Below are 12285 nucleotides of genomic sequence, written 5' to 3'. Positions count from 1 at the left end.
TTTTTTGCAGCAGCATAGTATTCCATAGTGTAGATGTACCACAGTTTTCTAATCCACTCATCTGCTGATGAGCACTTAGGCTGTTTCCAAATTTTGGCTATTGTAAATTGTGCTGTTATGAACATAGGGGTGCCTATATCCTTACTGATTGGTGTTTCTGGTTTCTTGGGATATATTCTTAGAAGTGGGATTACTGGGTCAAATGGGAGTTTCAGTTTTAATTTTTAAAGGAAACTCCATACTGTTCTCCACAGTGTCTGCACCAGTCTGCATTCCACCAGCAGTGCACAAGGGTAGCTCTATTCTTAATTTTTTAAGGAATTGCGACTGCTTTCCACAGTGGTTGTATTTAGTCTACAGTCCCACCAGCAGTGAGGACCTCTCCAACACTTGTTATTGCTTGTCTTGTTGATAATGGCCACTCTAACAGGTGTGAGGTGGTATCTCATTGTAGTTTTGATTTGCATTTCCCTAATTGCCAGTAGTTTTGAACATCTTTTCATTTTTCTATTGGTTGTTCGTTATGTCTTCTTGGGAGAGGTGTATTTTCAAGTTCTCTGCCCACTTTTTGATTGGATTGTTTGTTTGGTGTTGAGTTTTACGAGTTCTTTATATATTTTAGAAATTAAACCTTTGTCAGAGCTACCGTTTGCAGATATCATCTCCCATCTGGTTGGCTGCCTGTTTGTTTTGTTGCCCGTTTTTTTGTTTGTTTTTTGCTGTGCAGAAGCTCTTCAGTTTGACATAGTCCCATTCATTTATTTTTGCCTTTACCTCCCTTGCCTTTGGGGTCAAGTCCATAAAATGTTCTCAACGACCCAGGTCCATAAGTTTAGTACCTTGAAATTTCACTTTTTATCTATTGTAATTTTGTGAAAGACAATAAGCCATGATCCAGATAAATGTGACTCTTTTTTGGAGTAAACTCATAAGCAAGTCTATTATTTTTGCTGCTTCTTAAACACCTTACTAATGGAAACCCAAAAATGTTTGAGAGAAAGGGAGAATTCAGCAGCAAGAATTGGGAAGGAATACGAATTCCTTAAACTTAGTTGATTAAATGGTGAACACATTTATTTTAATAAGTGTTCCATGTCTTCATTGTGTTCAGTTCAGACAATTCTTACAAAAAGAAAGAAGATTAAACCAGACCCATTGGGCACTGGTGTTCTACGCTAAACAAAGTTGAATAAAATTAGCTTCTGGTTAATTTATCAGTTGCCTCTTATATGCACCCAGACTAGGGATCGAACCCACAACCTTTTGGTGTATGGGCAGACACTCCAACCAACTGAGCCACCTGAGGGCAACACTTATTTATCAATGATAAAAATTTGGGCTGATTTTTATGTATCATTATCAGAAGTGAGATGCTTACCCATTCCTAGTGCGTACTAACATGTGAAGAGATTTCTCACAGAAAGGTGAAGAAAAGTAACCTTTAACCCACGCAAAAATTTATTTTCTGGAAAATTAAACTGCCATTAAAATCTCTTTAGATTAATAATTTTAACAGTTTGTACATTGTTTACACAGAGGTCAGTAATTTCATTTTGTAATACAATTATACAAAAGGAAAAGGGCACCGAGACAATCGGTGTATATAGATAGTAGAAAAGTAGATATGAGAATAAAATGCAACATGTAGCACATTTTCAATTACATGAAAATGATGAGATATATGATCATTCTATAAAATGAGTTATTTCACACACGCATCTGTTTATATTTTGACAAAAAAATGCCTATTAATGTGACAATAATACAACACTATTGATAACCATACAGATACTTGTATATATTCATAAGACCCATTAATGTTGTAGAGTCACTGGAAACTATGCTGGAGACAGTTTAAGACCAAGGGGAGTGGTGAACAATAATGCATTTCTTCAGGTTAATAGTTTTGCTCACGGAGCATTTAAACTTCATCACACTATTATAACCATTATTAGAAAAATAAGTAAGAAAGCTCTGTAGAAACTCGATTAAGGAAGTTTCTTGTCTCAAAAAAATGAAACAGGAAGGAAGGACGTAGAAGGAAGGAGTGGAATGGAGAGAGGAAGAGAGAGGAGGGAGGAAAGTAGGGATATTGACTAAAAGATTCCACTAACTGAGTTTTCCATGTCACATTATTTTGAGAAATAAAACACAATGCACTGAACAATCATGGACCTCATGAGTTTTAGAAAAAGAACAGAACTCAACATTTATCAAGACCCTTAAAACTCGTAATAGCTGTTCTTCAGCAAAGACTAATTGAACTGAGAATATGGATATACTTTCTCATTTCAAAATTTTAGTAAAAATCCAAAGGTTGTTTGCCACTCTATGACAGCTTTAAAGATTCCTCAAAATTTTCGTCACTCTATTATTTTCACTATAAAAGCAAAAGTCATCTCAATAAAGTTATGCAGAAAAATCATAAATTTTGTAATGCAAGCTATAAGTTTTCTTAAAGTAATATTTATAATTTCACAATACTGTTTGAAGCATCACCTTTATTTTCTAGCTGTACTTCAAGTAATTGTTCAAACATACTTAAATACTAATAGAGCCAATTTATATGCAAAAGCTACCCTGGTCTCTCCTCACAGAAGAAATGGGACTTGATTATAGAATGTTGTAAATATTCCTAATATTTATCCAAAAGACTGCCCCAAACGAAAACCACCACCATCCCCCTGTCCTCTCCCCCTCCCCCCAAAAGGCTTCCTATGATTGACTTTGGTTTCCTTTTGATGAAATTGCCTGGTTAAGAACATTTGAAAAATTTAAAACTGATTTTTAAGGCTTTCTCATAAAATTTTTTGAAATGTGCAAGGCGAGAAGACAAAAAGGAGAAAATTTCGGGCATAAGGACTTAAACTCTCATTTCCCAGGCGCTGGCTTCTACTGCACTAGGCCTGAAGCCCCATTGAGGTGCTATAGCTGCCAACCTATATCAGGGCTCTAAGGTCCTGGCTCTTTACACTTGAGGGATCTTTCCTCCTGCTGGTGCGCATGTATTTCATCAGCATTAATGGGGGTTTTGAACAGGAATCACTGGTGAGAACCTCCCCTGTGGGTATAAAAAGTTTGGTCATTGCTGAAAATCCCACATGGAGATGAGCACACTCAGAAACTGACAAAGGAAGGGTTGGAAAGCGGTTCACAGCCAGATGTGAGAGGCAAGAGAAACCATCCTCAGGGATAAGGGAAAATCCCCATTTTCTCATTACACAGAAGAGTCATATTTAATATTAACTGCGTAGGTTTATGGAAATAGGCATTCTGGCAATATCTGCATATATAAACAAATTTCAGAAAATTATTTCTTTCAGTGTATAATGGAGTATTATATTTCATCCATCTCCTCTCATTCATTTTAAACAGTGTCAGGTGAGCGATCACATGTGAAAGGAATAAACAGAAAGGTATTTTTTCCCCTGTAGAGTAGTCCTGAATATTCAAAGGACAAACTCAAATATCAAACAGTAATCAGAATAATAATAATAAAAAAAGGGTGAGCCCTTTTTTCCCCTTTGGGCTGCGTGGCCATAGCCTGATTGCTTCTATAGCAGTGGTTCTCAACCTTGGCTGCACATTAGAATCACCTGGGAATCTTTTTAAAATCCTGATTTCTGGGCCTCCTCCTCCAGAAATTCTGTTTCTTTGTTATGGGGTGGGGCAACCACATTAGTAACAAAGAAACAGAATTTCCGGAGGATGGGGCCCGGAAATCAGGATTTTAAAAAGATTCCCAGGTGACTCTAATGTGCAGCCAAGGTTGAGAACCACTGTTCTATAGGGAATTTAGTTCAACTCAATATTTACTATGTGCCTATATGAGTAAGGGCTACATAAAGATAACAAGACAAGGCACTAACTACTATCAAGGGGAAAAGAGAAACGTGTGCAATAAAGTTAGTTGTGATCCAGTTATGAAGGGTAGAGGAGAACACAAGGAAGCTGCAATGAGAGCACAAGGGTCTCTCCTCTCACCATTGACATTGACCGATGAATACAGGCTATCCCTGTCCACTTCACAGGGCAGAAAGGCGCTCAGACATAATTCAACTGTCTTGGATTTCCAAAAGTATGCAATGAGTAGAATACATTGATTAATACAGTTTCAGAGTGTCCATATAGGCTAAACTGGCAACCTAAATGAAATCCCCAAGTCTTTGAAAATCAACTACAAATATGACACACATTTGTGTCCTGAGAAGAGAAACAATCTAATTTTCTTTTCTTTGTTTTGCATTTCTCTTTCCCAAGCTCTGTTGTTGTTCCTCCTCCTCCTCCTCCTCTCTGTAGCTCTGCCATTCAACTGAGGTGGTTGGGTTATTGATGAACATAATGTTGTCCTGTTTTTCTTGTAGCCAGTAAAGGGGGATGCAGCTGTGAGATGCATAGTATGGGTTTAGCGCAATTTATACCGGGGTTCTAACTCCAGTTCTGCTTATTGGGTGACTTTGGGAAAGTCAGTTTAACCTCTAGGCTGTAGTTTCTTCATCTATAAAATGTTAATAATATTATTTACCTCATACTGTTGTGAGAATCAAACAAAATAATAACTTATTGTGCTACATCTCAGTAAATTATAACAGTTACCATTATGATTATCATGCGTTTTGGTGGACATAGATGATGTTTTAAAGATAATTTTTAAAAAATGCTTCATAGCATGTTGAACTTTGTGCTCAATATTGAGTTTGGTCGGAGATGGGTGATACTGATGCTCCCTCCAGTGTTGGCCATGGATGAACTGGGGACAGTGAATGGGAAAAAAATAAAAAGTCTGAATAGTAACTATTAATGTGAAATAATATAACTATCAATGAGAAAAATCTCTACGCATTGACTATCTAGTCTATGTAGGAAAGTGGCAATTTTATGCGCGTGGATTTGTGTCATTTCTCCCCATCTGGATAAAGATCTTTGACAAAATTAGTTGGTGACTAGTATTCTTAATTCACCTAAAATTTATACCTTCAAATAGCCTCTCAGTTCACTTGAAAAACCATGATATCATTTGGTCTCCAACTTCATCTTGAAGAACACCCACAATTCCATGACCTCTGCCCCTACTGGTGCGATGTTACTTTGCAATCACTGATTATGCTTTTTATTAGATTGAAAAGCGAAATGAAAATGATGATGGTAGCAAGAAAATAATTTAATATAATAGCCCTGGGCTGGATGACACTGCCTTACCAGGCCCTACACTTTGACATACGTACATTAATCAGGGCAGTTTAGATATTTTCTCATTGCGTTTTCTTTTTCAAAACTGCGGTCCAAATTATTATTTTTGTCACTAAAATATCATATTATTGAGAATTCACTGGATGCAGAGTAAGAAAACATACAAATGGATTTCACACAAAATGTGGATAGTACAGAAGACACAAGACTCCAGAAGGAAGTTTCTGAAAGGTACAGGGATAAAATACTAATATTCTTTACTGATTTGAAATACACTTTGTTTCCCGGGCAGTAATAAATAACTATGTTTTGTAGCTCATTTGGGAGACAAAAAGTCTATAATTCCAGGCTCAGGAAATTATATGAGTGCCAGTCAATTGCCATATTTGGACTATCTCATGTTATTATAAAACTTGGGGGATTTTAAGAGAACAATAAGAAAGTGCGTTGCCTTTCTCGAGTTTCTGAGACAACACCTGCTGCCCCCCAGTGGGTCCCTATTTGCTATAATTGCTGAGATATAAGATTTTTGCCTTTAAGCCTTCATGCAAATTCAAGCACACAAAAGAGCAGTCGGACTGCCTGGTACAGCAGATTCAGTACAGGGAGGGGGTCTCTTGAGCTGTATGTAATCCTTTTTTAAAAGAATAGACAAACTTTTGGAAGTAATTAACTTGTGTCAGTCCTCAGGAAGAAAGATACATATTTTGCTGTGTGTGTGGAGGAGAATGGCAGCTAATAGCACCCAGAACCAAATATAATTTCTCCTAAATAGAGGAGAAAAAGAATCCATCAACTTGATAAATGTTTTTTCTAGTTCCTTTTCTGAAGAAGCCAGGGCACCTTCACCTTTACATACGTGTGTGTGTGTATGCATACACACACATACATAGTGTGTATGTGTGCAGGTGTGTATGCAGATACACATACACATAATCCATAATCTTTGAGGACTTGGTAGCTGGGATGGAGACAGGGTCCTTGTTGAAAGTTTTTAGGATTGTTAATTACTTTTTAGGCCACATTGGATGTGATACTTACACCAGGCAAATCCCTAAGGACACATCAGAGCACACACACAATTCTGGGCACAGGCTGAAGGACAGACTTAACAAGTAACAGCCAGTGAGGTCTTTCCTCACTGAAGGAAAAAGCACCGAGCTGGTTTTATAACATGGATGATTAGGCGTTGTTACAGCTACACATAAGACTGAATCTCTTTTTATTAGGAAGATCCCAGGTGTTAGCAATGCAGGCCGCTGTCTCAAAGCCGGAGCAGATACCTCTGGCATCAAATGCCTAAATCTAATTTCTCAGTAAAGCCTACATCCCCTCCCTGCTTAAAACCCTTTCCATTACTGCTACATGAGATATCACGCCATTTGATTCATGTTCTAACTTTATAACCTAACTCAATTACACACACACAAAAAAACCCCAAAACACCTGGGAAAAGCTGAATAGTGTAATAATAAAAGAACGAATTTTTCCCTTTAATGCAACTCTGTAATAGACAGTCTTAAAACTCATGTCATATATAGCATTTGTATTTTATAATTCATGTGCATAAATGCATAGAGCTGCCATTTTTAAAAATATATCAGGAATTTATTGTGTGTTTTTTTTAATTTTTATTTAAGGCCTTTCAGTTTAGCCACATTGAAACAATATGTACGCATGGTTTTGTTACTGTGATGAAAACAAGCCCTCGCTTAAAATAATACAGATAGTACTTATTTGGGACTAGGAGCAATGATATACTTGCTTTTTAGTAATTGGCAAATAGTTTGCTTTCGTCTAGTTTAACTAAAAATTAGAAAGAGAAAAATATTGTTCGTATATACAAAACAACCTATTTAATAAAGTGTATGCACAAAATTATATATTGGTTAAGAAGCAAAATTAAAAAGAAAACAGCTTATAGTATTCCTGATTAATCAGTGTTCCTAAATATAAAAACAAACGAAAAGGCCTTGCGAGTTAAGAAAAACGGCACATTGTACAGCTTTCACACACTTCAGAGGAAACAGAGCTTGTGACACTGTTCTGAGGAATCTTTCGTTTATAAAAATCGAAGGCCTAACTTTGCAAATACAACTTTCGAGCTGTCTGAGCAAAGTTAATGTACACGAAAGGCACAGGATGACATCACGTTGAAGAACGTATCTGTAAGTTTCATAAAATCTAGTCACAAGTCACTAGAAACTTCATAAGGAATCCCAGAACCTTTTCGAACACGATGTTCTGGTTCAAACCGAGAAGTGGAGAGTCTTTATGTCAGAAATACAAATTGAAGTGAGAGAGCAGAAGATTTAGAGAGAGAACAGTTTCTTTCGCGAATGCTACCTGCTTTGTGCAGTGCTTGCTACTACACACTCAGAGCGGATCATTAAAATGTTCTTTAAGTTGTTTTTCATTTTCAGCAGCTCATACTGTGTTTTTTTTAGTTTGTAAAAAATGTATATGCACATTACTACAATTTTAAAGAGTCAGTCGTTGAAAGGAATTTTAAAGTGAGGTCCTGTTCTATTATTAGCTTCCTACACTGGAATACGAGAATACAGGAAGTGCTTTCAACAGAAAGTTACAGAGTTCTACAGTACAACCTGTCTAAGGACTTGCAAGGGACCGGTACAGTGACTGGGTCTCTTTGGATGGGGCAAAAAGCAGAGGTAAATGAAGAAATGAGTTTTTAAAATAACATTACAAATGCCTTTATGACAATGAAATCTTGCTTGCACTCAGATTTAGTGCTACCGAGAACCGAGGTACAATGAAGCTAAGTGCATAAAGGGAAAATATCTGAAAGAAAACAATTTCCTATGTGACTGAAACCCTTCAACACCAGATATGACTTACAATAGAGTTGGAGAACTACTTTCTTTTATCAAAGTACATTTCAAACACCAGGGACAAGCCAGTCAAAATATGCTTTACGGATAATATGTAGGGTGATACTAAAATCGTGTTGCAACTAAAAATTCTAAAACATCATTGACAATTTTGATTTTTCAGGAAATGACTGGCTCTTTTGCTAAAGTAAAATGAACTTCAACCCAAAAGCATGTTCTTAAAGCTCTGGAGGATCGGTAGCTTAACAATGATGATAGGGTTTTTCATCGTCCCAAACAAACTCTACCAGAGATACAACCTGCCTTCATTCATGTCAGTATTAGATGGTCTTTCCACAGAATTTAAAACATTTTGGTAGCATGTTGAAGGTGATTCTTCAAAGAATAAGTCTTCTAACGATGATCAGGTCAAAACAGCGGCGTTGTCACTGACAGCAATGCTGCCTGCGGCTGCAAATGCTTGTTCTCCTCATCATGACTCTAGTAACGCGTGCCATCTGCACACTTGCTGTCCTTTCGACTCTTTCATTTCGGTCCAGTGATTGAGTTCCTCCTCTCCAGAGCTGTTCAGACCTAGAGAAATCCAGCCTATCATCTCTTTTCTTTTCATGCTGCGCTTGTTATACACTGACAGGATAAGGGTCACGTCAGAGAGCTGAAACAGGGCCACTTGAAAAACAAAAGTTTCCTTGTACACTGGATTTGGCTGCCCTCTGCGGATGGATGTCTTGCATTTAGACATTTCTTGACCCATGGAATTCAGTAGAGTTAATTTAACATACGTATCTATAGGGAAAAAAAAAACAACACAGAACAACATACCACAAATATCATTTGAAACAAACGCAAAAACAACTTTCTTGTAACATTTGCTGAGAAAATTCTTTGTGCTTTGTAAGGATATGGTGTATACCATGTTTAATGGAAATTCAACTAATTCCATTTTGATGTAGATGCTTATGCTATGTGACAGGTACAGAGAATGCTAAGGAGGCAGAAAAATCTTTGGGGGATACTAATATCTTAACCTCACTATTTCTACATTATAGTTAGAATTTAAAGGTATACCTCATAATCCTTCCTCCACCCTCCCAGCCATTCCTTGACCTCCCACGACCTCCCACGACCGCCCCCCCCCCCCCATCCCAGCCCCATTTAGCTTCACTAAGCAGGACATCATAGCATTAATAAACACTTAGCAAGCTCAATTAGCCACAACACTGTAAAGCATTCCACTGTGTTTTCAGAGAATAAGAATAAACAAACAAATAGAAATGAAGGCAAATGATAAAGAGGAAAAGAGGAAGACAAGAATGCAAAGATGACATCAAAACAGCTTAGGATGAAATGTGAAAAAAATCTCTGCATGGATGTGGTTTTTTAATTATATTTTAAAACTATTTAAGAGCCAAAATGAAGCTAAATGCATTAAGGGCTCAAAGTTCAGCAGGTCAAGGAAAACTTTCTCCTGGATTCATGCAAGAGTACATTTAATGTGCTTTCTGGACAGTCAAAATAGATACTACAGGGCTCCTTTTTTGACACAATTCAATGTCCAATTGTAAGTATGGCGTCCGAACTATGTTCATGAATTAGAAAAAAAACAACTGATGTGATGTTTTGTGTACAAAGTGAAACGTAACAGTCCATTGCCTGATTATTTGGGAGATAAACCCTCTCTTCAAACAACTGTGTTTTCAAGGTCGTTTGATTCATGCAGATGACCTTCAGCATGTTGATCCATCATGTGTACTTCTTGTCAAAATTTCAAGTAATTTTAATGAAAATTGCAGTATTTCTGATGAAGTAACTATTTCTGTTGTATGAGTCAAAATACAATGAATGAAAAAAGCCTTTAATTTAAAAAGTTTTGCTTACTTCATACTCTGAATACCATCATCCATAATCAGAGATAAATTCTAAGTTAGTTTTACTTAAAGTACCACAGATAATAAATGTGCATTTTTTGAAACCAACATGGTGGACAGCTTCACTGCTGGCAAGTTTTAGGGTATTTTTGTTTTGTTTTGCATGAAAAGACAACATCCAATTAGCCTCTACAGGAACTCACCTCGGATTATATAAACCTGTCCACCTATCAAGTGTTTTAGACAACAGAACAGTCCATCTGACAACAGGGGGTGGAAAGCAGTAAAAGAAATAATGACCAGATGTCAATTGTTGGGTGAAAGAGGGTCAAAGGTTAGACTTAAAGAGGAAACACTGTTCACTGGAGTGGAAGAACACAAAAATTTAGCATTTTAATTCAGGTAGAAGGTTGAACAAAAGGGTCCTTGGGCAAAACTCATGGAATGAGCATTTTTAAGGTCATTTTGTAACCTGAAACAAAAATTACACTGTTTTAAAGGGGGACACCTTTAAAATGATATCCTCCTGGTCTAAAGCACATTGAACATAGAAGCATGCAAATCATCAGACTATAAAAGACTGAATAAAAGTCATTATAGGATCACTGTTATTATTATCCACAATGTTTAAGTTTATCCATGCAATATTTAATATTTCAAATTCTTTTATTACTACTCTCAATGTAAAATAAAATTAAGTAAGGAAAAGTAAAATAGAATTACCAAAAATTTTTCCCTTGAATACTACTATTGTTTTCTCTGGTTACAAATTAGATTATTCAGTTTATAACACAGTTCAAAGCTTAGTACTAGGTATATGTGAAGGGTCACAATCTTATATAATATATACAGAATAAGATGAACTGACATAACTGTCTTATATTTTACTTTTTTAGCTTATATTTTACCCTGTGTAACTAATTTTAATGTTGACTTGTATTTAATTCAGCTAAACATCCTGATACTGAAGATCTAACTCTAAAATAATGAAAATTGCTTTAACTTACTCTTTAGAACCGGAAAGATCTACCTTATTTTGTGGATGATAATCTCTTAACCTCTTCTACTCTGCTCCTTTCATTTTGAGTCTGATTAGTGATTTTCTGTTTCTATCAAAGTGGGTAGAACAAGGACAGAGAGGCAAACATCACTTCATTCTGCTACTTTTTAGTATCTCAAGTTAAATATTTGTCAAAAAATTAAACTATTAGCTAAAGCCAAAAATGAAGGGCAAACTGATAACTTGTGGCTAAAGGGAACCCCAAAAGTATCTTATCTGCTGCGGTGCTGACAACAATTTCCAATCTGAATGTCTAAATGCAGGGTGTACACTCTCCCATTGGTCACCCACAACGTTTGCTCATTTAAGTTGCTTCCAAGGCCATTAGAGTTTGCATTCTAAGTGTGTATTAATGAAGATAACCAAGTAGCTGTTTATTCTAATAACTGTTTCTTTACACCCTCTGAAATTTTCGTTCTGAAAAGAGGAAGAGGACAATAATAAATCCATCCTTCTTTTATGCACCTTTGTCTGTTTGAGTCTCACATTTACCCTGTGAGAGACACAACTTTAATTTTATGTATAAGGAGACAAACTTAAGGGGAGTTAGGACGCTTGTCCAAGGGTAGAAATATGAACATAACTTTGGCCTTCTGACTTTTAATTCAGGGATAGATACACTTCATGATGTATGTAAGAAGCAAGGTTTCCAAGACTTCTTAGAGCAAACCCGATATGTCTTTATGACTTTTCAGCTTGACTGAAAAAAAATGTTAATTCAAGGGTGGAAAAAGTTTCTTCTCCTTCAAGAATTATTTGATAATTGGAGTAAAAGATTGCTTTAAGCAAGTCTGAAAGAAATCTTTAAACAAATTTAAAGTGACCATTATTATTCAAAATTTCCAAATTTTTAGTTTGGGGCATTAACAACTTTAATTTAGAGAAGTATAAAAAAGCTGCTATTTTCCAGTTTGTGTCCATAGATTTCAACAAATAGTTTCGGGCATACACTGAGTGACAATTTCTCTGTTCTCCCATAACTTACCTGGAGCCGGGAGAGAGATTAGGAGTTGGAAGACTGAGAGGCATAGAGACAGGGCGGAGGTATACTATCTAGTTTCCCTTCCTAGCATTTGGGGTAAATACAAAAATATTCCTTATTCTGTTGGTCCTGGTAAAGCCAAAGCACATTCCATTTAAGAAAAGACTCTGGTGACAGTACTGACTTATAATTTTAAAGAAGAAATATGTGAAAAAAAAAACACAGTTTCTTCTTAAATTGTTAAGGGAGAAAAGTGTATAGTTCTGCATGCAGACAGATAACACAGCATCAATCTTCAGGTAACAGCAATAACTGCCCATATTCCTGATTATC

The 12285-nt window shown here is 36.3% G+C and overlaps 1 protein-coding gene across 3 annotated transcripts in view; it reads right to left on the bottom strand.

Moving 5' to 3' along the window:
• Window positions 1–1440: 1440 nt before the first annotated feature.
• SYT14 (synaptotagmin 14) overlaps window positions 1441–12285 on the bottom strand; it is a 124087-nt gene continuing 113242 nt past the window's right edge. For 2 of the 3 annotated variants that reach the window (XM_059673253.1, XM_059673251.1), the window contains one exon: window positions 1441–8828. In XM_059673253.1, coding sequence (XP_059529236.1) covers window positions 8515–8828 — 314 coding nt within the window. In that variant the 3' untranslated portion in view covers window positions 1441–8514. Of the gene's footprint in view, window positions 8829–10113; window positions 10171–12285 lie in introns of all 3 variants that reach the window. The other variant, XM_059673254.1, reaches the window with a different exon arrangement.

This window comes from Myotis daubentonii, chromosome 18 (genome assembly GCF_963259705.1).
Source record: "Myotis daubentonii chromosome 18, mMyoDau2.1, whole genome shotgun sequence".
NCBI classification, from domain to species: Eukaryota; Metazoa; Chordata; class Mammalia; order Chiroptera; family Vespertilionidae; genus Myotis; species Myotis daubentonii.
This window is presented reverse-complemented; position numbering and strand designations above follow the sequence as displayed.